The sequence below is a fragment of the Perognathus longimembris genome, chromosome 1 (assembly GCF_023159225.1).
Source record: "Perognathus longimembris pacificus isolate PPM17 chromosome 1, ASM2315922v1, whole genome shotgun sequence".
NCBI lineage: Eukaryota > Metazoa > Chordata > Mammalia > Rodentia > Heteromyidae > Perognathus > Perognathus longimembris.
In genome coordinates this window covers 83,345,464-83,370,912 of record NC_063161.1, presented here as the reverse complement: position 1 = coordinate 83,370,912, position 25,449 = coordinate 83,345,464, and the positions used below count along the sequence as shown (strand labels likewise).

The window sequence follows — 25,449 nt, the reverse complement described above, 5'->3', positions numbered from 1 at the left end:
ATCAAGTAAAAAACAAATGTCTCACTTTGGTCATTGGTTTTCTTTGGAACCTTGTCTGGAGGATAATAATTGAATATATTTCAACAACAAAAATAAAGGATGGGGGCTGGGGATATGGCCTAGTGGCAAGAGTGCCTGCCTCGGATAGACGAGGCCCTAGGTTCGATTCCCCAGCACCACATATACAGAAAATCGCCAGAAGCGGTGCTGTGGCTCAAGCGGCAGAGTGCTAGCCTTGAGCGAGAAGAAGCCAGGGACAGTGCTCAGGCCCTGAGTCCAAGGCCCAGGACTGGCAAAAAAAATAAATAAATAAAATAAAGGATGGATGTTTTGTTATTGAGACAAGTCTCATTTGCAAGTAAAAGAATACAAAGTTTTAGTTACTAGCCCTAGGTAAGCCCCTTACAATGAACTTTACTGAATTTTCCTGCTTTGACTGAATATCTCAGGTATGAAGAGTAGAATGGGGTGAAAACTTAGATGTTCCCAAAGGAAATTAAGATGGATTCTTGCCTTTGTAGAAATATATATGTTATGCAACTATATGTGTGTGTGTGTGTGTGTGTGTGTGTGTGTGTGTGTCTCACATACGTATTTCCTTGGAATTCCAAAATAATTTAGAAATCATGAGATGGCTGAAGTATCTGTAATTTTAGCCTTTGTCCTGAAAACTTTTAGCGTTTCTTGAGAGGAAGTTACTATACTGTAAGATTCACAAATTTCAAGTGCTTCACATCTGATGAGAAGTTAAGATCATAAGCATGACCACACTTACAAGTATAGAAATGTTATGCAAAAGGCAGTTTTAACAGAACAGACCCACAAAAATATCCATAAAAATAGCACTTGAAATAATCTTCTGTCCTCTCTTTATCCCCTCCAGTTGAGTAATCATCTTACAGTTATTTAGATTTTGAGTTTTGTTAATGCTATATGCAATGAAGTATAACCAAAAGTTTGTTGGTTTTAATTTTTTAATGAGAAGCATCTTTACATTCACATTAGGTGGACAAGCAATACCATGAGTGGCAGCACAATAATTTATGCCCCAGATCTTTCTGTGTTTTAGTTGCTGATTTCTTCATGCAGGAACAATATTACAGAAAGATGCATCATTTTTTTATAGCAATTACATTTTGAAAAATCAGCATTTTGAAGCTGAGGCCATTAAAAGACCCACTGTATTATGTTGAATACACAGTAATCCTTGATTATCTCTAGAGACAACAGATGTGGTCTGTAGACCTCAGAAAGCTTTCATCAAACCTGATTTCTGAATTAAGGGTTTAGAGTACAAACCTTCAGCTAGCAATAAATAGTTACTTAAAACTGTGTTCATGACCAGACTCATCAAACAGTAGAAATGAATGCTCTCATAACAGTTCAGTGTATAACTACAACAACTGGAAAGGAAGCCACATGGTATTTGGCCAAGTGGCTCATAGTCCTTTAATAAAGGGAAGATTTCACCTAGTATTTGTGTGACTCTGGTATTCTTAATAATCTAGGGCCATGATTTTCCAAGTGAGGTCTGCATACCAGCAGCATCCACTTTACCTAGAAACTTGTAGGTGGAGATTCTTGGTTTGTTGACCAGACCTACTACATCTAGAACTCTGAGGCCCAAAAATCTGTTTTCATAAGTTCACCAGGTAATTCTAAACCATGCCAAAATCTGAGAGACATTATTATGAGACAAATTGAATTTTCAAGAGTAGTAATTTCTTTTGACAAATATCATAGTGTCCAATCTAGTGGGTTTTTATATAATCACAAGGTTGTGTCACTATCATGATGACATAATACCCATTATTTTTTATTATTACCTAGGTAGGAAGCCTGGTAACAAGGCAGACATTCTGTTTTCTCCCATCATTGCCATTCTTGAAAACCACTAATCTTGTTTCCTATGAGGTGTTTTTTTTTAAAATCCTGGATATTTCATATAAATTGAATCATAAACTATGTGATCTTTTATATCTGGCTTTCTTTCATGTAGCATAATGTTTTCAAGATTCACCTATATTGTAGCATCTATCAGTAATCCTTCCTTCCTCCCTCCCTCCCTTCCTTCCTTCCTTCCTTCCTTCCTTCCTTCCTTCTTTCCTTCCTTCCTTCCTCCCTTCCTCCCTTCCGTCCTCCCTCCCTCCCTCCCTCCCTCCCTCCCTCCCTCCCTCCCTCCCTCCCTCCCTCCCTCCCTCCCTCCCTCCCTTCCTTCCTTCCTTCCTTCCTTCCTTCCTTCCTTCCTTCCTTCCTTCCTTCCTTCCTTCCTTCCTTCTCTCCTCCTCACTCCCCTCTCCCCTTTCTCCTCTCCTCTCTCTCCCCTGCCCTCTCTCTCTCTTACTTGTACCAGTCCTGGGGCTTGAACTCAGGACCACAGCATTGAGTTTTTTTCTCAAAGCTAGCTCTCTACCACTTGAGCCACAGCTCCAGTTCGGGCATTTTGGTAGTTAGTTGGGGGTAAGAGTCTCACAAACTTTCCTGCTTGGGCTGGCTTTGAACCATGATCTTCATATCTCAGCCTTCTATGTAGCTAGAATTACAACATGAGCTACCAGTTCAGTAGTTGAATGCTATTCTACTTTTTATGCATTTATGTATTTATTTTATGTATTCATCAGTTGATGGATATTTCAGTGTTTTTTTTTTTTTTTTTACTATAATGAATAATGCTACCATTCATGAGTGAATTTTGGTGAAGGCTCACACACTGATTTGATTTGGTCTGGGATAGCATCCAAGGGCACACGTCATAGGTATTTCCTAAATGCTCCCACTGATGATTCTAATGTGGGGTGAAGGTTGAGAACTATGGGTTTGGAACCTTAGTACACAGAGTGCGGTAGGACCCACAGGACAGCATCGCCAGGAGGCTTCTAGAAATACAGAATTTCATGTCATCCAAGGCTTGCTGAATCACAATCTGCACTTTAGCAAGATCTCCATGTGTTGATCAATGTGGGTATTTGGAGATCTAGTCTGGATTCTTATTAACAGGTGTAATGTATTTGCTTTGAGCATATACATACCAAACTGAATATGAAATTTGTTATTAATTTTACCTGCTAAAATTTGAAATTTATTAGCAACTCTGTCCTGTAAAATGGAACCAGTTGTTGTCTCTTTGGTCTTCCCTGTGTCTCCAATGCCTAGCGTCAAACAGGTATGAGATAAAGAGCTGTAGAATGGAAACACTAACTTACTTCTGAATCCTTCTGTGTGTCTGGTGTAATTTCAGTGACCCTGTACCCAGCAATAGGGCAGACAGAACCTCCATGACCATAGCACCCTAATTACTCTCTGACCCTTCATTTCCTTGCCTTTAAAATGAGAATTACTTATGTTGCTCCTCATGAGCTAAGCCAAGAACTGATAACTTGAGCATTGGAGATGTATATTAGTCAGGGTTCTCCAGAGAACCTAAGCTATATATCATATATGTATATAAATGTAAAGAATGGTAGGTCTGGGATGTAGCTCAGTGGTAAAGTGCTTGCCTAGCCAGTACAACGTCCTGGGTTCAATCCCCAGTACCAAAAAAGAAAAGACAAAAAAATACAGTTAAAAAAAAAAGAACAGATCTGTAAATAAGGCTGGGAATGTGGCCTAGTGGTAAATGTAAAGAATGGACTTACATTATTATGAAGATCAAGAAATCCCACAATCTTCTATCTGCAAGCTGGAGGCCCAGTAGGGATGCTACTGGCCTAGCTAGAAAGTCTGAGATCCAGAGAGCTCTTGATGCAGATTACAGTCTAGGCCTGAAGACCTGAGAATCACGACCACCAAAAGCTGATGTCCCCGTCCCCACAGTCAAACTTTCTTGGTGTTTTTGTCCCTTTGAGTCCCTCAACAGATTGCATGATGAGTTCCCACACTGGGGGAGAGCCTTCTACTCTGCTCAGTTCATCAGTTCAAGTGTTTATCTCCTCTAGAAATGACTTCACAGATGCCCCCAAAACAATAGTTACCATATACCTGGGTATCCTATAGTTCAGTTAAGTTGACACATAAATTAACCATCTCATAGTAATAACTGGAACTGTCTAAAAGGTACCCCACCCTACTAAGAATATGAAAAGAAAAAGTAGTAACTTGGTCTGTAGGCATTAAGTACTAAATAAACATGGAAAGGGATCTATATACATCTATGACATCACTTTGGTCAGAACAAATAGATCCTAGACCGGAGCGTTGAAGGAGAGAATTTACTTGGCTAAGAAAGTCCAAAATATTAGAGGAGGTCTTGAAAAGCATGGAAGAGTCTAGGTAGCAAGGTGACCAGGAACAGTGAGAAAGTGAAATAAAACAAGGGATTGTAAACTGCCAACTCTGACTGACTGGTTTTTGTTTGGCACTGCAATGTTTTTAAAATCCATGTGTGGCAACATTTTAATTATTTCACATGCAAATCCAGTCTCTTTTGTTTTCTCTAAAAGTGGAGACATCATTCTGCTTTTCTAGAAGGCAACATTAGCAAGTCTCTTTTGGGTTGGTTACTGTAATTGTCTAACCCTGAGAAATGATGGGTTGGTATTGTCATAAAAATTAAATCTAGTTCCTAGTACTCCATTTCAAACAGGATTTGGACAGCAAGTACGGGAGGTTAGAGGTGGGGGTGGGGTGGGGCGGGAACAATGGCTATGATTGTCCCTAGGTGGGGGTGGAGGAGGGGCTGCCGAGCTTGTGGCTCACTTCAGCTCTTCTCATGCTTCTTTGTAAAGGCTGAGCCCATCCAACTTTGGAAGCTCATAAGGTCTATGAAGACATAGATGCTCAGGATTATCCATCTTCCTTGGGCTTTTCTGACTTTCTCTCCACCTGCTCTAATCTAAGAGGAGCCTGGTGTGTCTAACTGCTTCCTGGATCTTGGTGCAGATAGACCAAGCATGAATTGTCCTTCTTCCAGGCCTCAGCCAAACTCTGGGTAACTGTTTCTTCTTTTGTGTTGCAGGTACCTTTTGTATTTGCAAATTAAAAGAGATATTTTTCATGGTCGACTGCTGTGTTCTTTTTCTGATGCTGCCTACCTAGGTGCCTGTATTGTTCAAGGTGAGTCTGACTTCTGCATGCCCAACCCTACTATTGCATTCAGACATAGAAGTTTGTTCACCTCACTTCTCCCCCCACCGATGTGTAGTCTTCCTGTGTCTGCTAGTGGAGGCCAGGTGGGGCCATGTACACAGAGAGCCTTCAACTCACCTTTCCTCTTGAGCTGACAGAGTCGTTGTGGAAGGCTGGACTACCATGTTCACAGTGGGTCATTCCACACTTTAAGGCCCCAAAGGAGAGCTTGGTGTATCTTTTAGAAAGGGGCTAGATTGTGTGGTTTTCTAAGTATCTCAGAGGGATGAGGGTAGTCAGGGCTCTAAGCTCTAGTTACCAGGTACTGGGCCCACTGGGGAGATAGAGGAAGAAACCATGCCCAATGAGTTGGTTTCATACAGGTTATTCAGAAGCATTTTTGTATATAAACTTCTCTATTTTAGATAGATACTTATATCTATACTTATTTCACATGTGTATATGTGTGCCTCTAACCCCTCAGCTTTTCTAGCCTTGTGATAGGTGAGGAGAGTACCAGTTAACAATCCATCATAGCTCAGTTTGAATCTTTCTTCCCCTTTCCTGGTTATTTCACCACAGATGAGTGGTTTTAGTCCTTCAAGCTTTGGGATCTTTATATATTCAATGGGAGTAGTCATACCTCCTTCTCAGTAGTGTGATTTCCTGAGACCAACCTGCACCAGGCTGGGAGAGAGCTGGCCCATTAGCAGTGGTTACTGTCCTCTTTAGGGTTGAACAAGCCGTAAGGGTTGAGGTCAGAGGGAAACAGTGAATGTATCTACCTTGGCTGGATTCTGGATGCTTCTACCCAAGAGAGAAGGCAGCTTCCAGACCTGGGGCAGCAAATGGCTGAAAATGGCCCCAGCAAAGAAGAGAAGAGTGGCTCAGGAGTTCTGATTTCTGGGCTTGTAAAAGGCAGCTAGCTGGCTGCAGAGGCTTCTGCGGGGAGCCCTACTGCTCCTCCATCTGTGGTCTGAATGCTAATGATAGGTTTATGAGAGAGAAAGAGGGGACTGTGGGGAACAGAGGAGAGAAGGGAGAAAGGAGGGAGAGGAAAAGAGAAAGGAAGAAAGAGAGAAAAGGAGAGAGAGAAAGGTATTATTCTGTGTCTGCGTATGATATTTTTACAGTAGATCTAGAAAATAGAACAAAGGAGCTTGTGATATGCCATCAGCTGACCATAGGTGCCAGTCTCCTGTCCATCACAATGCCAAGCTTTATTCACAGATTAAGAGAGAAATTTGTCCTTTCTGGGAAGCTCACAGTGGCCTACTGCTATACCTATGGAATACCCCGTGATCGCTGAGAATTTTGAAGTGGGCATTTCCTCTTCCCTGAGAGCCAAGTAGTGCTGTGTAGGAGATGTTAAACCCAGTGGGGAGATTCCAGTTTAAAGTGGTTAGGATTATTCCAGGTACTGGTGGCTCATACCTGTGATCATACCTACTCTGGAGGCTGAGACCTAGAGGATCAAGATTTGAAGCCAGCTTGGGCATGAAAATCTGAAAGACTCCATCTCCAATTAAATAGCAAAAGATTGAGTTGGAAGTGTAGCTCAAATGGTAGAATGCCAACTTGTGTCACTGTAAGCAAACTAAGGGAGAGTGCAAGGCTCTGAGTTCAAGCCCTAGTATCATTACACAGATATACTGTCACACAGACACAGAAACACGCACACACAGACACACACTCATACACACACACATATACAAGTGCTTAGAACTGTGGAGACACTGTGATGGGAAGTAGTTCTAGGAGTCTGAGTGTACTTCTGAAAGCTGCCTCTTACCCGAGAGTGGAAGTGTGTTAAAAACTCCCTCTTCTCTTCTTTCCTGGTGAGGTAGAGGTGTTCTCAATTAGGGGACTCCATCTCAGGAAGGGAAAAGAGAATCGATGTTAATCTAGGCAGAAGACAAACACAGGAAGATTTGAGAGTGCATTTAGGCATTAGTGAATTATTGTCGATTCTCCAAGGACAAGTTGGTATGGGTCTGTAATACAACACTCTCATCCTGCTCTGTGCTTGAAATAAAGCCACAAAGTCTCCATGCAGTTGGACAGAGTCCTATTTCAGCCCTTTATGCTATTACCGCTGACCACACACACTGGCTCTGCAGAGAAGGTATCATAGGAAAAGGACAGGGAGGGCCCTGAGAGGATCTCTAAAATGCAGTATCTATGGGTCATTTGCAGTGAGCTCACTGAAAGCTGGGTTCATAAAGTCCTCTGATGCTCAGGGTGAACAGCAAGCAGCTCTGAAGGTCGTTAACAAATGGAGATGGAGATGGACTCTATCAGAGTGAAGAGGAAGGGGAAGCCCCTGCTTAGAAAGTGGGAGGCCACCCACCTGGTGGTCCAGTGTTTTGCTTGCCAGCACTTTTCTTTAAAAAATTATTTATTTATTGTCAATGTGATGTACAGAGGGGTTACAGTTTCATATGTAAGGCAGTGGGTACATTTCTTGTGTAACTTATTACCTCCTCCCTCATTTCCCCCTCCCCCTCTCCTTTTCCCTCTCCCCACCATGAGTTGTTCAGTTGGTTTACACCAAATGGTTTTGTAAGTATTGCTTTTGGAGTCATTTGTCTTTTTATCCTTTGTCTCTTGATTTTGATATTCTCTTTCCCTTCCCTAGTTCTAATACAAGTATATACAGTATCCACGGTACTCAGATGAGATACAGTGATAGCGCAGGCACAACCGCAGGAAGGGGATACAAGAGGAACAACAACAAAAAAGGCTACGCTTTCACATGGCATGTTGAAAATGATTACAACAGTGATAAAACTCTTGTTTCCATAACATGGAGTTCATTTCACTTAGCATCATCTTATGTGTTCATAGGGCATAGCTATTGGGCTCTTGTGATCCTCTGCTGTGACTAGCCTAAACCTGTACTAATTATACCCTATGAGGGAAACCATAGAGTCCATGTTTCTTTGGGTCTGGCTCACTTCACTTAGTATAATTTTTCCAAGTCCTTCCATTTCCTTATGAATGGGGCAATGCCATTTTTTCTGATAGAGGCATAAAATTCCATTGTGTATATGTACCACATTTTCCTGATCCACTCATCTACTGAGGGGCATCTGGGTTGGTTCCATATTTTAGCTATGACAAATTGTGCTGCGATGAACATTGTTGTGCTGGTGGCTTTAGTGCGTTCTTGCTTGTAATCTTTTGGGTAGATGCCCAAGAGTGGGGCTGCTGGGTTGTAGGGGAGCTCTATGTTTAACCTTCTGATGAATCTCCATACCACTTTCCAGAGTGGCTGAACAAGTTTGTATTCCCACCAACAATGTAGTAGGGTTCCCTATTGGCCACATCTCCTCCAACATTTATTATTGTTAGTTTTCTTGATAATGGACATTCTTACTAGGGTGAGGTGGAATCACAATGTTGTTTTGATTTGCATTCTTTTATGGCCAGTGATGTAGAGCACTTCTTTATGTGTCTCTTGGCCATTCTCAATTCTTCTTCAGAGAAGTCTCTTTTTAGGTCTTTAGCCCACTTGGAGAGGGCTGTTGGTTCTGTGAGGATTTGTTTTGGAGGAATTTAATTTTTTTAGTTCTGCATGGGGAGTATGTTTTAAGCTTCACTATAGTCTGGATGAGTAAAACAGCCGATAAACATATTCAATTTGTACAAAACGTAGGGATTTTTTTCACCATACACACTGTAAAACAAACACAGAGTGTCCTTGGGGTTTATTTATATCCTCTCCTGGTGAAAATATCTGCCCCATTCTTTCTACAAAACATCATCAAGAGGGAATTAATTTATTCCCTCTGCTTGGTGTGCCTAACTTGTGGTGTTGCAGCTCCTGCTACATATTCTGAGATGAGAGTAGTGCTCTCTTCCTCTGCTCCTGGTCCACTCCATCTAATGAAGCGTCCTTGGCACTTTCTTCCTTCTTTATTTCCTTCCTTCCTTGCTTCCTTCTCTCCCTCCCTTCTCTCCCTCTCTCCCTTCCTTATTTCCTTTCTTTCTTCCCTCCATTTCCTCTTTCCTACCCTCCTTCCCTTCCCTCCCTCCCTCCTTTCTTCCTTTCTTTGTGGTGGTTTTATGGTTAGAATCACTTTTTTTTCTTTAGTTATATATTTTTTTGATAGAATCATATACTTTTCCCCAGGACTAGCATCAGACCAAGATGGTCCTTACTATGCCTCTTTCATATATGGAACAACAGACATGTGCCACCCTACCCAGCTTATTGGTTGAGATTGGATCTCACCAACTCTTTGCCTAGGCTGAGGTGTATGTTTCCCAATCTCTACCTTCCAAGTGGCTGGAATAAGTACAGTATGTGACACCACATCCAATTCAACACCATTCTTCCTCAAACTTTTGCTCTGTTGTCTTGTAAGCATTTATAGTTGAAATTATCTTTCTGAGTTGTTTGGGAGTCTATTGTGATTTTCCTGTCAAGTTAGCTTTCTGTCACTCTAACACATATCTGAGATAATCAACTTGTAAAGGTAAAAAATTTATTTGGGTTAAGGTTTCAGAGGTTCTACCCCATGGTTGCTTGTCCCTTACTGTTTGGGGACTTGTGGTAAAGCAGTGCATCATGGCAGGAACATGTGACAAAACAAAAACCACTCACCTTATTAGGAAAGACAGTAAAACCCAAATTGAAGAGAGCTGTGATCCTACAATCCACTTTGAAGTTACACCCCTAATGACCTAAAGACCTCTCACTAAGCTCTACCTCATAAGGGTTCCACCATCTACCAGTAGCACCAAGCTGAGGGCCAAACATTTAACCCTTGGCCTTTGGGTGAGACTTCCAGATCCTATGTAGAATTTTCCTTTGGAGTAAGTAACTGGATGCCTTTTTCACTGCAGGATTCTTGTGTCTAGCAGACAGAAGATGTTCTATGATATCTGTTAAATGAGGCAGGATGCTTGCCTCAATTTCTGTATACTATGGGGAAGGTATTCAATACCTCATTCATCTCTTTATGCTCCATAAACACTTACTGAGCAGCTGTTGGGTGGTAGATACGATAGTACAAAGGCCATGTGGGAAGACAGGCAAATGAATAGACTATTGTGATGACTAAATGAGAGACATGTGAGTTAGGCCCTTGTGTTTAGCAAGGACCGCCAGGGGTCACTCCTGGAGCAGCTGACTTTCGGATCCATGTCTGGAGTTCTTTTTTTTTGCCAGTCCTGGGGCTTGAACTCAGGGCCTGAGCACTGTCCCTGGCTTCTTTTTGCTCAAGTCTAGCACTCTGCCACTTGAACCACAGCGCCACTTCTGGCCATTTTCTGTATATGTGGTGCTGGGGAATTGAACCCAGGCCTTCATGTATATGAGGCAAGCACTCTTGCCACTAGGTCATAGATGTACATGTCTTGAGTTCTTTAGAAGGAGCCTGTTTCCAACAGAGAAAAAACACCATTGTCCTTTAGCCTAACCATAAACCCATCTTACTCACTCTTTAATTCAAATTCTTCGGATTTTTCTGCAGTTGACTTCTCTTTAGGAAACTTGTTTGAAACCACAGGTTATCTGGCATGTGTCATTTGTCATGTCAGTCGTGGGTAAGAGTTAGAACCATAGGCTATTTAATCCTCTTGGCATAAACATTTAGAAGTCCTTGTTCACAAGAACTCACCTCTGGTTTCACCTGAAGACAGAATTAAGAGGATATGGGACTGGGTAGGCAGGGCCTGTGATGGGGGTGGCAACCCTGTGTGCTATCCATAGAACTTCTATGTCTGCTAAATATTTGGTCAGCCTACTTGCTTGCAAAGCCAACAAGGCCTCTCTTCATCCCCACCTCTGTCAGCTGACATGTGCACCAGTAGTCCATTGTCTCATCTCCTAGGGATATGGATGTGTCAGCCAGCTCACAGGGGCATGTACACACACGTGTGTATGCTGTTGTGGGTGTGGATGTTCTTGAGTATGTTTTATGTGTACTTCACTTGGAACTTAGGTTGAATCTCTCATCAGTTCATGGCTCACTGTCATCACCCATCCCTTTGGGCCTATGTATTGATTGTTCAATCCATTTTTCCATTCTCCATTTCTTTTCTTAAGGCAACCGCTGACTGTCTTTGCTTATAGCCTTATAATACAATTGATATGGTTCTATGTTCACTTACTTCTACATTCTTTAACTGAGACTATGGGCCTCATTTCTTTCCTCATTTTTTTGGGGCTCAGAATGCTGTTTGGGGATCCATCTATGTTGCTAGGAACATCTCTTGTTGCTTTTAGCTACCACAGAGCATCTTGTAGATGCATCTCCCATCTTTATCCTTAACTTGTCCATCCCACCAGCGCATGCTCAAGCTGCCTTCACTTCTGATGTGCATGACTGATGCTGTGATAGGAAATGGTGAACTTATCCTTTCTAGCATCTAGAGCATTTCTAGGATATATGCCCAGACGAAGGATTTCTGAGTCATAATATTTGGCTAAATCCTCCCACCTTGCTCTCCAGTAGAAGTGCATCTATCAAGAAATCCCCAGAAGTGCACAAGTGTTTCTGTTTACTCAAGTCTCTGCCAACTTCCTCATTTTTTGGGGCAACGGTCAGGGAAACAAATGACATCTCTTGGCTCCCATGGATCTGATTCCTAATGAGTGTGATTACACCAGTCTTTCCTATCCTCTTCTGTGAGATTGCCTGTTCATCTCTTTGACCATTTCCCAATTGGTTTTTCTGTCCATTTTCTTACTGATTCGTGTGGAGTTTTCTTTATTCTAGGAATCTGACTTTGTCAATTTGAGGTTTTGTGATTATATCCTTCCAGCTTGCCATCTCTCTTCCTTTGACTCTGATGCCACCCAGTGAACAGAAATATTAGTTTTTATATATGATAATAATAGTTTTTATGTATGATCAAACTGATCAATTTTCCTCCCACAACCAGTAGTATTTGGGTTTTTATTTTTAACAGTCATCCTGTGCTGTATATATACCCTAGGTTGTTTTAAGAACTGTGCAATTTAACTTCTGTAAAGAAGCTCTAAAGAGCATTGCTTTCTTCATGGAATTGCTCTTATGCAGTCATCAGAAGCTTTGGCAATGAAGGAATAACAGATAAGAATTACAGTGCTGGATGTGAATTTTTTAATGTGCTTAAGGTATGCTCATGGTTTTTCTACTTCAAAGTTTTAGTGGCTGCTAATTTTGCCTAATACAGTTTTCCCACCATTATTAGTCTACTCTCCCAGGCTGTAACTCCTGTTTCTGCCAAGCTGCCTACTCCATTTGGCTGGCTTTCTTTCACAAGCTCTTAGAATCAGCAGAAAGTATTCATACTGCCAGACATCATTTTGGCTTCCCCAGGCTGAGGTCAGGCACCTGTTCTGCTGGGTCTGTATGAGCTTGGAGAGGCGTTTCTTCTCCCCCTCACCACCGCCTTGAAGATTTTCTGGAGGTGTGTTGCTAGAAAGCAGCTACAACCTTAATACAATATGACATTTGTTCTTAGAGTTGTGCTCTTGAATTTAAAGAACATAGTTATTTTTTAAAATTTCATTGTAAAGGTGATGTACAGAGGGGTTACAGTTAACTAAGTCAGGTAATGAGTATGTTTCCTTTAGAACAGTGTCACCCCCTCCCTCATTCTCTCCCAGTTAGAATAGTTATTTCTAATGCAGCCCTCTTCGGTTCTTTCACATTTTGACTTTTTAAAAATTAAATGATACATACTGCACAAACCAAAGCCCTTAGTTCTAGCCAGGGATTTCTTGGAATCCAAAGACCATAGTAACTGTGGATGGAACATTGAGAAAGGTTCCCAGCATAGGTACTACATATCCGAAGGTCATTTGGAAATTTTGGGGATGTGATTAAAATTTTATAAGTGAAAATATTAATTAACAAGTATTGTAGAGGCTTACAGTGTACAGTGGTGTTTTACAATGTGCCTATTTATGAAATGGCTACATTGAACTAATTAATGTATGTATAACCTCACACACTTACCATTGTATTGTGATGAGAACATTGAAATCTAGCCTCTTAGAGATTTTCACGCATACTACACATTATCATTAACTGTAGTCACAATTGTTGTACAGGAGATCTCTTAAATGGCTAGACTTCTCCTGTCTAACTGAACTTTTGTATCCTTTGGCTAACTTCCTAGGGTTGTATTACTGATGGTAAGAGAGTATGCGAGCTGAGTGCCTATGGCTCATACCTGTAATCCTAACTAGTCAGGATGCTGAGATCTGAATATTATGGCTTGAAGATAGCCAAGGCAGGAAAAATCATGAGACACTTACCTCCAATTAACCATCAAAGACATAAAAGTGGAGCTATAGGGGCTGGGGATATGGCCTAATGGCAAGAGTGCCTGCCTCGTATACATGAGGTCCTGGGTTCCATTCCCCAGCACCACATATACAGAAAACGGCCAGAAGTGGCGCTGTGGCTCAAGTGGCAGAGTGCTAGCCTTGAGCAAAAGGAAGCCAGGGACAGTGCTCAGGCCCTGAGTCCAAGCCCCAGGACTGGCAAAAAAAAAAAAAAAAAAAAGTGGAGCTATAGCTCAAATGGTAGAGTGCCAGCCTTGAGGAAAAAAAAAAAAGATGTCTTGAATTTGAGCCACAGGACTTGCACTGAAAAGAAAAACAGGGAGGAGGAGAGGAGGAAGGAAGGAAGGAAGGAAGGAAGGAAGGAAGGAAGGAAGGAAGGAAGGGAGGGAGGGAGGGAGGGAGGGAGGGAGGGAAAGAAAGAAGAAATTCCTAGCATTTTTGAGCCTGAAGGGCAGCGATGCAAAACACCCTGAAATTCCTCGGGAAATTTGAATCCTTGGCCCCTCATATATCAATAGTGCGTCCATTGGGACATCATTATTCAAGTTGATTTAGTATATAGATAAAGTAAATGAGACTCAAAGCATGTTGACAAGTGCCCAGACTCACTGCACAGCTATCAGCAAGTTTCTGGACACTGAAGTGTGGTCTTCCCATGGGCACACACACATTTTGTTGGTGAGCTCATTCCAAGCTCTTCCTTTGCCTGGCAGGACACATTTTCCATGCACCATGCTTGTGTTGTTGTCTTAAATGTCTCCTTTTCTTTGCTTTTCACTGGGTACAGCTGAGCTTGGTGATTACGATCCTGATGAGCATCCTGAGAATTACCTCAGTGAATTTGAGATTTTCCCAAAGCAGTCACAGAAACTGGAACGAAAAATCATGGAAATTCACAGAAATGATCTCAGGTAATATGGTATGAATTGTGACAATGATACAGGTGAAGAAAGCATGTTTCTTGTGGGGAATTCCATGAAGTGAAAATGTTGGTACCAGATAGGTAACATGTTTTAAGTGGCCAAGCAAGATCTCTGGCCTTCCAAGGGTACTTGATACCATTTATCAGTGACAATTTCAGTCGTGTGGGGCCTGGGTAACTGTTTATGAAACATCAGCAGTGATGGGTTAGATCTATATATTTTCTTATACAAATGGCTTTCTAACCCCCTTCTGTTTCTTTTTCTTTTTTTTGTGCTAGTACTAGGGATTGCACTCAGAGCCTGGGCGCTGTCCCTGATCTTTTTTCACTCAAAGCATGTGCTCTACTACTAGAGCCATAGTGCTACTTCTGGCCTTTTTGGTGGTTCATTGGAGATAAGTCTCATGGACTTTCCTATTCAGGCTACTTTCAAACCATAATCCTCATATCTCAGCCTCCTTGAGTAGCTAAGATTACAGGCTCAAGCTACTGACTCCCAGCCACCTTGTTTCTGAAAGTGAAACCTAGGGTAAATGAACAGTTCGTTCTTACTTGACATTTGTGTTGACTTTACCCCTCTTGTGGCCCTTGCTGGAATCATTGATTTCAAATAGAGTAGAACTTATTGACATAATTCCTTCCCTTAGCTATCATGTTTCACACAATAGCTAAGTTTCACATGATAGATGATCACACAGAATCCCAGTGGTCTGTAAAGGGCCAAATTCTACAGAGGATTCACAAGGTATCCAACACTTATCTAAGCCCTTTGCATACGCTGATTCATTTAATGCTCACAGCATTTTAGGAGATAGGTGCTGTGGTTTGTCTACTCCAGATGTGGGAACTGAGGGCTGCCTGCATGTAGAGCCTGTGCTCTTAAGCACTGGACAATGCATAATTCCACTCTGCATAGGCTATGGGAAATGAAATGAAGCATGCTTAAGACTCATCACCAATGTGGACCTCAGGTAACTCTGGTATTCTAGTCTGTAATTAGCACGTAGAGCCTGTGCAGATCATAGAAAGCAAACACTTTCATAATAATGGCAAGCACAGACTCTGATATAATAAGTATTGATAGAGAAGTACCAGAGCAGAGATGTTGCCATCTTCTGGGCCTCTGATAATTACAGCCACTGGATTATGAATTCTGCAACAAATAACTGCCCTCTTTGTGAAGGCATGCAGCAGCTCCCTGCTTTGTACGGGCACGCCCCCTTCTGGTAAGTATGGAAAGAGCACAAGTGTGTGCAGGCCTCAGTTTGGAAAAGCAATCTTTATTTTTGGGAATAAAAATGATTAGATACCAACACATTGCAGTCCTTTCAGAAACTTTAGAGTATTATACCCTGATAAAAAAGTGTGTGGAGATGCTCATGTCTGTAATCCTACTCAGGAGGCTGAGATTTGAGGATCATATTTCTTTTTTTTTCTTCATTTTTTTTGTTGTTTAGGTGATGTACAGAGGTGTTACAGTTACATACATAAGGTAGTGAGTACATTTCTTGTCAAACTTGTTACCTCCTCCCTCATTTTTCTCCCACCTTCCCTTCTCTCTAATCTGTCCCCCACCCTGAGTTATACAGTTAGTTTACATTATATTGTCTTGTAAGTATTGCTGTTGCATTGGTTTGCCTTTTACCCTTTGTGTCACCATTAGGATCATATTTCAAAGCCAGCTTGGGCAAGAAAATTTGTGAGATTCTTATCTCTAATTAACTACCAAAAGTCCCGAAATGTGACTCAATGTGGTTGAGTACTATCCTTGAGCACAAAAGCTCAAGGAAGGTGCCTAGGCCCTGAGTTTAGGCCCCAGGAATGGCCCAGTTGTTGTGTGCGCATGTGTGTGCACGCACATGTGTATGTACACATACACACATGCACATATATATAATATTTATTTAACTTGTACTGTTCTTATACACTTTGGGAATATGTGCTGGCATTAACAATGTTTTCTTTTTTTTTTTTTTTTGGCCAGTCGTGGGCCTTGGACTCAGGGCCTGAGCACTGTCCCTGGCTTCTTCCTGCTCAAGGCTAGCACTCTGCCACTTGAGCCACAGCGCCGCTTCTGGCCGTTTTCTGTATATGTGGTGCTGGGGAATCGAACCTAGGGCCTCGTGTATCCGAGGCAGGCACTCTTGCCACTAGGCTATATCCCCAGCCCTGGCATTAACAATGAAGTTCCCATATTCCACTTGTATTCCAGTTGAAGGCACTGTGGCTTAGAGGTGCCACCACATAATGAGAGCCATTGGAGAAGGAACAGAGTCTTAAATATTTTAAGTCTATCTTAGTAACAGATGTTTATTTAGCACTTATTGGAGGTCAAAGAGCTTTATGTGTTCGAGGTCACTTGATCCTCCCAAACTCTCCAAGGCAGGACAGTGGGGGAAGAGGGGGGGGGCGTGAAATGAAGAAAATACAGCCTGGAAAGGCTGTTAGACAGCAGCAGTCAGGATGTGAACCTTGGAATTTTCTGATATGAAGATGCTATCCTGCACTGAGCAATTGTGGGAAACAGCTAGTTAGCTGAGTATTTCAAGGTGTTGCCATGGCAATGGTACCCAGGGTGGACACTGGGAGTAGGAGCAGTTAGAAATTTCTGTCTCCAGAGCTTCAAAGACCTGAATAAAGAATAAGAGGAGATGAAATTGAAAGAGACTCTTGAAAGACATTGCAGTAAGACTTGGTGACTCACTGGATTTAATGAAGAATGGATGGTTCAAAGAAAATTTATTTCTTCCTTCTCTTTCTTTGTTTCTTCCTTCCTTTCTTCCTGCCTGCCTGCCTGCCTTTCTTCTTCTCCTCTGCCCTCTTACTTTTTGAGCCAGAAGTGGCACTGGAACTCAGGGCCTGGGTGCTGTCCTTAGCTTTTTTTTTTTTTCTTTTTAAACAAAAGCCTATAACTCTTCTACTTGAGCCACGTCTTTACTTCTAGCTTTTTGCTAGTTGATTGGCAATAAGAGCCTCCAATTTTCCTCCCTGGGATGGCTTTGAACCACAGTTCTTAGATCTCAGCCTTCTTAGAAGCTCATATTACAAGCATGAGCCACCAGCACCCAGCTCAAATTGTTTCTTAACAATCACAACGTGGTATAGTGGACCCTGTGCCAGCACCTGGATTTGTTGGTATTTCTGACAGAAAACATCATGATTTAGAGGTAATCAGGCATCCATGCATTATGAATATTATGCTTTAGGTCCAAAATTGGCATGAACTAGAAACAGTTGTCAAACAGCCCTTTATGAGTCTTCATTATATCACTGACTAAAAAAGTTGGTTTTTAGAGAAGTTTAGATTCTTATCAAAATTGAAAGGAAGCTGGGGTGCCGGTGGCTTATGCCTGTAATCCTAGCTATTCATGAGGCTGACATCTGAGGATTGCAGTTCAAAGCCAGCCCAAGCAGGAAAGTCCATGAGACTCTTATCTCCAATTAACAACCAGAAAACTGGAAGTGGCTTTGTGGCTCAAAGTGGTAGAGCTCTAACCTTGAGCTGAAGAGCTCAGGGACACTGGACAGGCCCAGAGTTCAAGCCCTACAACTGGAAAAAAAAATTGAAGGGAATGTCTGGGTGTTGGTAACTCACACTTGTAATCCTACCTTGAAGCTTGGGAATAAAGTCCTTGGGACCCGTACCTCTAATTAACCAGCAAAAATCTAGAGGTTCAAGTAGTAGAGCACCAGCATTGAGCAAAAAAAGTTGAGTAGAAGCACTTCCTGAGTTCAGGTGCACTTCTGGCACATTAAAAAAAAAAAAAAAGAAAGGAAAGAAATGGGAGGATAATTCCTACATACCCTCTGCCACCACACATGCTGGCCTGCACTGTTATTTACATCTTTCTTGGAGCTGTCCATTAGTTATAATTAATCAAGCTATGTCAATACATACAAATGTAAGCCAGAATTTATGCTTGATGATTATTTCATGAATGTGGACAAATGTTCAGTAACACATCTCCACTATTATAGTGCCATTCATAATAGATTCTCTGTTCTAAAAATCAGTCACCTAAGTCTTGGAACCACTGATCAAGTTATTTTTTTTCTGTAGGTTTGACTGTTCTAGTATGTCACAAATGGGAGATACAGTTTTTCAGGTTGGATTTTCACTTCGTAATATGCATTTCTACCACTTCCATTTGTATTCCTGGCTTGATTGCTCACTTTGTCTTTTTATTTTAACCATTGACTAATATTCTGTTGTCTAAATTTGTGATGTATCACTGATAATTTATTCATTCACTTACTGAAGACAACTTGGTTGCTTCCAAATTTGAGTATAATGTTATTCAAAATAAATGCCAGTGTGAAGGTTTTTCTGTGGATGAATGCTTTCAGCTTCTTTAGGTAAATTCCAGAGGAGTATGTTTGCCACAGCATATAGTATCCATATGTTTAGTTTTGTAAGAAACTGTTTCCCACTGTCTACACCGTTTTACATTCCTACCAGAAATGAATAAGAGTTCCAGTTGCTTCCTATCCTAGCCAGCATTTGATGGTGTTGGCGTTCTGGACATTAGCCATTCTAATGAGCGTATTGATAATAGGGCTTTATTTTAAAATATTTCATAAAGGTATCTTTGTACCTCTTAATATCCTGTGAACCAGAGGATATGTGGTTATATCATTTACATTAGTGAACAGATGTTATGTTAAAATCTACTGAGTCTGAGTTGAACTTAAATACAACTCTTCTAGCTACACAGCTTTTATATTTTGTAGAAATAAAAATAATTGGGCCATAAATAATAAATGGATCATGATTGAATAAACTTTGTTGATAAACCAGATGATGGTCCTCAGTTGTGCCACAAGAATTAGTTTGCTGACTCCTGTTCTAAAAGACGGGTCTGGAATCAAGTTCTACTTGACTTATGTATTGCCTCTATACATAATTATAAGACAAGAAGAGTAATAACTGTATTTAAAACTAGGTGTGAGGAAGAGTCTTGTTTTAATTGGTAGACTTCATTGAGTTTGGTGTGCAAAGATGTGATCCTAGCGTAGGACTGATTTAAAATAGGTTTCCCTCTTCTAGCGCCATCTGGTGTCCATGAGGACTCATTACCATGATCCCATGGTACTTAACCATTCAGTTGTTTTGGCCCTCTTGGTTTCTGTTTTCCACAGGTTTAATTGTAGCCACCTGAGTTAAGAGAAAGCTCCCATTCCGTTAGTCCTCAGGATTCTCAGTGAGGGAATGAAGATAAAAATAAGATTTTTTTGGGGGGGGCTGGGGATTTAGCTTAGCGGAAGAGCGCCTGCCTGGCGAGTGCAAGGCCCCATGTTTGGTCCTTAGCTCTGGAAAAAAAAAACCCAAAAAAAACCCCAACTCTAAAAGACCCCCCCAAAAAAAGCAAAATAAGATTTTTTCCACTGTAAAGAACCCTGATAAACTTCTCTGACTTCTCTGGAGCTTTTCCTTAATCTTACCATTCTCTCTTCACCAAATGAATCACCAGTTCATTAGGAGAAAAATAACATTTACAGCAACTTCAGTCATAGGTCAAAAGCTTTTAAATAGTCACGAAGATGAATTGGCATTGAGACAGTCTTGGTGAAGTTCATTCCTTGTTGTTAGGCAGCAGGACAAACATCTCTAATTGGCTGCTGTTGTGAAGGTCAAATTCAATGCAATGGGGCTGGAGGCAACAATGACCTATGTGTGTTTTACATCTAGCAGTTGTCTTTGTTTCTTACTTCACATTTCTGCACATAGTTATTATTTAGCAAATGACTATCTTCCTAAAAGTAAGTATTCCACCATGATAAATATCTTCTCATGTGATCCGGATAAATACATCACAAGAACCCCCTTGAGAAATGTTTCTGTCTGTTTTGAGAAGAGTGTTTATTGAATAGAAGGAAGAGGAGAACATGTCCAGTTATGTACTTTCTATCTGCCATGTCTCCCCCCTCTCCGTGTCCTTTCCCTTCTTGAGCCCCTTCCCAAACCACCCATGCCTCCCTCTGATAATCAGGTCCATTTCTGTTATATTTAGTATAACAGCCTTGCTAGGCAGAAAAAGATGAAATCATTTAGCATAAAATATTCCTCTATGAAAACAAAATCCTTGCATTACCTGGCTTAGAATTGGACATTTCTGGAGTGGGCCAGGGCAAACATGTGCAACATCTGAGTTGGTAACACTTTTCTATAAGTGAAATCTGGGTAAAGCAACTTGAAGGAGAATGAACAATGTCACCAAAGTTCAATGAAGCTGTGAAGGAGAGGGGGGAGGGCTGGTACTGAAAGTCAGAGTTAACCATGCTTAGTATATTCTCTAGCTACCCCTGTTTGTGATTCCAACTTACAAGGCAGAGTCAAAGACTCTTAACTTGGATGACACTATAACAATGTATCCACTTATCATCTGTCCACCAACCCATTATCTATCCATCTATCCATCCATGATTCATCTATCTATCTATTCATTCATCCACTAGTGATTCACTCATTCATCCATGTATTTTTCCATCTGTCCATTCAAATAGCATGTATTTGTTGAAGAGCAAGGTTGGTTAGGAAAATGTAGCAGTATACAACCTCCAATCTTCAGCTATTTCACCAGCAAGCTAGAGTCTCCTAGATTCCTCTTCATCAATCACACTACCTAGACTTCATGTATTCAAAGATTTTTAAGCCTAAAAATAATATCCATGAGGCAACATGTATTTTCTTCCTACTTTTAATGAAAGAATCTGTACCCACCACTCAGAGCCTTTAACTTGGAAAAGGTGACTAGCTGAAAACGAAATGATATGGCATCCAGTTACTACCTTGGATAGGCTTTGTGGGTCATAAAATGACAGCCTTTGGGCAATACTCTGACTTATATCTATGTTCTCTGGGATATATAATAGTTGTGTGGGTTTTTTTAAATGACCTCAGTTTCCAGAAGATTGTTTGCCTGCTGCTGGTGATGTAATAATGCCAAGCACCATTTCCTCTCTGGCAGCACCCTTTCAAACAGAAACAGCACCCTTTCAAAGAATCCTTGGCTCTCGTGGCTAATCACTTCTGTGTCCACCAGTAGAGTTTGTGAACACTAACAGCCAATTTGGACAAATAAGGAAACAGAGGTTTGAGAAAGTGTCTTATCTAATGCTCCACAGTTACCAAGCAGTAGTTTGACCCGAAACTCAGGCTTTTGTCTTTTGAAGTTGCTGTTCTCCTATAAGGAGATAACTGTGTGGCCTCAGTTTGTCATCCTGTACTCCCTCATCACATAGTTGTTACCAAATTTGTGATGTCTCATCTAATTCTCTGCAGAGATGGTGCCTAGTGGTCTCGATGGATAATATCACTCTCCAAGTAAAAGGAAAAATTGAAGACTTGTATTTCTAGTCAGAACATTGAAAGATGTGCAACATCCATGTTTTCTAAGTACAAAACAACACCAACAACAAACAAAAAAGTATTTTATTTTGTTTTGTTTTTGTGCCAGTACTGGGGTTTGAACTCAGGATCTTGCGCTCCTGCTTGGCTTTCTCACTTGAACCACACCTCCACTTCCAAGTTTTTGATGATTCATTGGAGATAAGCATCTCATGGACTTTCTGTCCAGGCTGGCTTTAAACCTTGATCCTCATATCTCAGCCTCCTGAGTAGTTAGGATTACAGGCTTGGCTGTGAAAAATTATACTTTCGATTCCATCTGAGAGCTGAAGATACAAGAAACTTAGGTGTACTAACATCTAGAATGTTCTTCCAAGGAGCCTCATAGTTACTATAGCTTTGGGTGGGCTGATGACGGGATATGAAGATGCCAATAGGTGGGGGTAAGAACCACAGCCAATCCTTTGCCCTGCTGCAGAATTGTGTGGCATTTCTTAGAGTCCTTCTAGTCAGACATGAGCCAATGGCAAGGGAGAGGACAGCAGGAAGGAGAAAGAACTTCCGAAGTCCCAAGGGCTATGGATGATACTGATGAACACAGGCATTCCCCTGCAAGTCCCAGTATCTGTAGCCAAACTCTGAAGCACACAGAGCTCTCACTCTCTCTCCCAAACATTGGAAGCCAGAGTAAGGAAAGCATAAAATTACCACAACACTAAATCCAGGTTGTGTTCAAGTTGAAGCATGATCTAATTAAACTTAAATTGAGAATTCCACTGTTCAGGAAGAGAATGTTCTAATCATCTTCTCTACCAGAGTGTAATTCTGATCCTCATAGGTCCATATGGGCTGAAAGAGAGAGAAGAGGAGCCAAACCCACCCCCTACCCTGCCAGTTGTGCAGTCTAGGTCATTTCTAGCAAAATGTACACTTCATCCTACAGTTAGTGGCAATGAATTATTTGCATTCATTCTTTGAGCATATCATGTTTCTATACTTTATGTGATGGTTTGCTAAAGGAAGATAAATATAACAGAGATTGTTTCTCTCTAGCTTAAAGTATTCAGAGAGGGAAGGGGGGATACACAGCTAAATACATAATTATTTCACCTTACCTAACTTATTAGAAAAGCATATCTTTGGTGAATTGCTAACTCTTAAAGAATTCCCTAGTCTTTATTTCTACACGTCTCAGTTGAGACACTATTAATCTTAGCAGATAATTTCCCAGTGTAATGTTTAAAGGATAGAAAATCTTTATTTTCCATTACCAAACAGAGTTTTTGCCAGAACCAAATGTCCACCAAGAGATTCAAAGGAGAAAAAGAAAGCTTTTATATTTACTTGGCTTCTTCTTGGAAACATAGATCATTAAATGGCTTCTTCCTCAGTAAATCAGGAGCCTTCAGCATTTCAGTACTGTTGAGGTCCTTATGTTTTTTCCTTTTGGTTGTCGTTCTCCCCCCTCCCCGAATGGGGCTTGAACTCAGGGCCTAAGCACTGTCCCTGAGATATTTTGCTCTACCACTTCCAGTTTCTATGGCGCTTGATCAGAGATAAGGGTCTCACTGACCTTACTACCCAGGCTGGCTTTGAACCAAGATACTCAACTCTCAGTCTCCTGAAAGTCATAGAAATAGCACCACAAGGCATTTGTTAATTTATTTGTAGCTTCTTTGGTTCAATGTTGTTTTTGTGATATCTACTTATCTTGATGTATGTAGCTTTATTTCATCAGTCTTTATGGCTATGTAGTATTCCGTTGCTTATCCATCTGTTGATTAATATTTGAGCTGCTTTCTATGTTTTGCAATACAAATAGAACAACTATGACAGTTTCATATATTTCTTGGTGCAGCACTGGTATGTGTTGTATATATAAATGTGAACACAATTGTTGTATGTTAGAGTAAATATATGCAATTTTAGTATGCCAAGGTATTTCCCAGATTAGGTTTACCAAATGCTTTCCTACAACAGTATACGGTGCTTTTTTCCATTGGATATGATCATAGCTTCTCATAGTTATTATCAACTTATTTATTTTTACAGTATTGGGGTTTTAACTTAGGGGCCTCATGCTTGCTACACAGATAACCTATCATTTGAGCTGTGCCCTCAACGCTCATCATTTTAATTTACATTTTCTTTCTTTTTTTTTCTTTCTTCCTTCCTTTCCTTTCTCTTTCTTCCTTTCTTCCTTCCTTTCTCTTTTTCCCTCCTCCTCTCTCTCCTCCCCCCCTCTCTTTCTTCTTTCTGCCAGTCCTAAGGTTTGAAGTCAGGGCCTGGGCACTGTCACTAAACTTCTTTTGCTCAAGGTTAGTTCTCTACTACTTGAACCAGAGCTCTACTTCCAGCTCTTTTTTAGTTTATTGTAGACAAGAGTCTCACAGACTTTCTTACATGGGCTGGCTTTGAACCATGATCCTCAGATTTCAGCCTTCTGAATAGCTAGGATTACAGGTGTGGGTTATCAGTGCCAGCTAACTTGTATTTTCTTTCTTTCTTTCTTTCTTTTTTTTTTTTTTATAAAACTTTATTATTTATTTATTTATTTATTTATTTATTTTGCCAGTCCTGGGGCTTGGACTCAGGGTCTGAGCACTGTCCCTGGCTTCTTCCTGCTCAAGGCTAGCACTCTGCCACTTGAGCCACAGTGCCACTTCTGGCCATTTTCTGTATATGTGGTGCTGGGGAATTGAACCTGGGGCCTCATGTATACAAAGCAAGCACTCTTGCCACTAGGCCATATCCCCAGCCCATAACTTGTATTTTCTTGATCATGCAGAGGGTAAGCAGATCTACATGTATTTTTTTGTAGACTTTCCATTGTTAAGACCTTATTAAGTCCTTAATTTTTTCTGAACTATTTGGCTTGAATTCTTTTGGACAGTTCATTGACTCATAGAAACTTTAAAGGTATTTTAAGTTGGAGTCCCTTTTTAGTTACTAACAGCTTCTTGCACTTGGTGACTTGCCTTTTTGTAGCCTGGATGACATCTCCCGATGAATAGAAAGCCTTGAGTATAATGGGATCCCCTGTGGAGCTGTGTAGCATTGGCACCCTGTGGAGCTGAGTGCTTGTGATTTGAAATTACATGCCCATCAAACTTGGAAAAGATGGGGAAGTAGCTGAAAAGAGATCTCCAAAGCAAGGGAATTAGTCTCTTTCCATTTCAGCTGGTTTTCTAGTACAACAAAATACTTAAGACAGGATACTTTTCCAGGAAGAGAGATCTATTTAGCTTACGCTTTTGGGAATTCAAGAGCATAGTTTCAACATGTGAATAGTTCTGGTGAGGGCCTTCAGCCTCCATCACCACATGTCGTGTGGCCAAAGAGAGAGCATGTGTGTACTAGAGAGGCCACATGGAAAGACAACAAGCCGGAGAAATTCAGAGGTTAGACTTTCTGTGAGCTAGAAATGGAGGTTTACTTACACCTGTGATCCAGCTGCACAGGAGGCATAGGTTAGGATTGTGATTCAAGCCTAGCAAGGGCAAAAACACAAGATACTATTCAAAAATTAACTAAAGCAAAAATGAGCTTGAGGCATGGCTCAAGTGCCAGAGAACTTGACAAGCAAGTATAAGGCCCTGAGTCTCAATCCCAGTGCCAGCCAATGGATAAACACAAACCAACCTGCTCCCACATGAATTTACCAAGATATCGTGAAAGCATCAGTAACCCCTCTTAGGGCATTAGCAGTAGTGGCCTAATGGTCTATCACTGAGCCTCCTCTTCAAGGTCCCACCACTCCTCCTCACACTGCTACTCTGTAGACCAAGTATCCATCCATGAGTCCTGGGAAACACATTCAAACTATCC

The 25,449-nt window shown here is 41.1% G+C and overlaps 1 protein-coding gene across 3 annotated transcripts in view; it reads left to right on the top strand.

Moving 5' to 3' along the window:
- Positions 1 to 25,449, top strand: part of Frmd3 (FERM domain containing 3) — a 274,129-nt gene that overhangs the window by 183,567 nt on the left and 65,113 nt on the right. For all 3 annotated transcript variants that reach the window (XM_048331193.1, XM_048331184.1, XM_048331174.1), the window contains exons 5-6: positions 4,955 to 5,052; positions 14,139 to 14,262. In XM_048331193.1, coding sequence (XP_048187150.1) covers positions 4,955 to 5,052; positions 14,139 to 14,262 — 222 coding nt within the window. The remainder of the gene's footprint in view (positions 1 to 4,954; positions 5,053 to 14,138; positions 14,263 to 25,449) is intronic.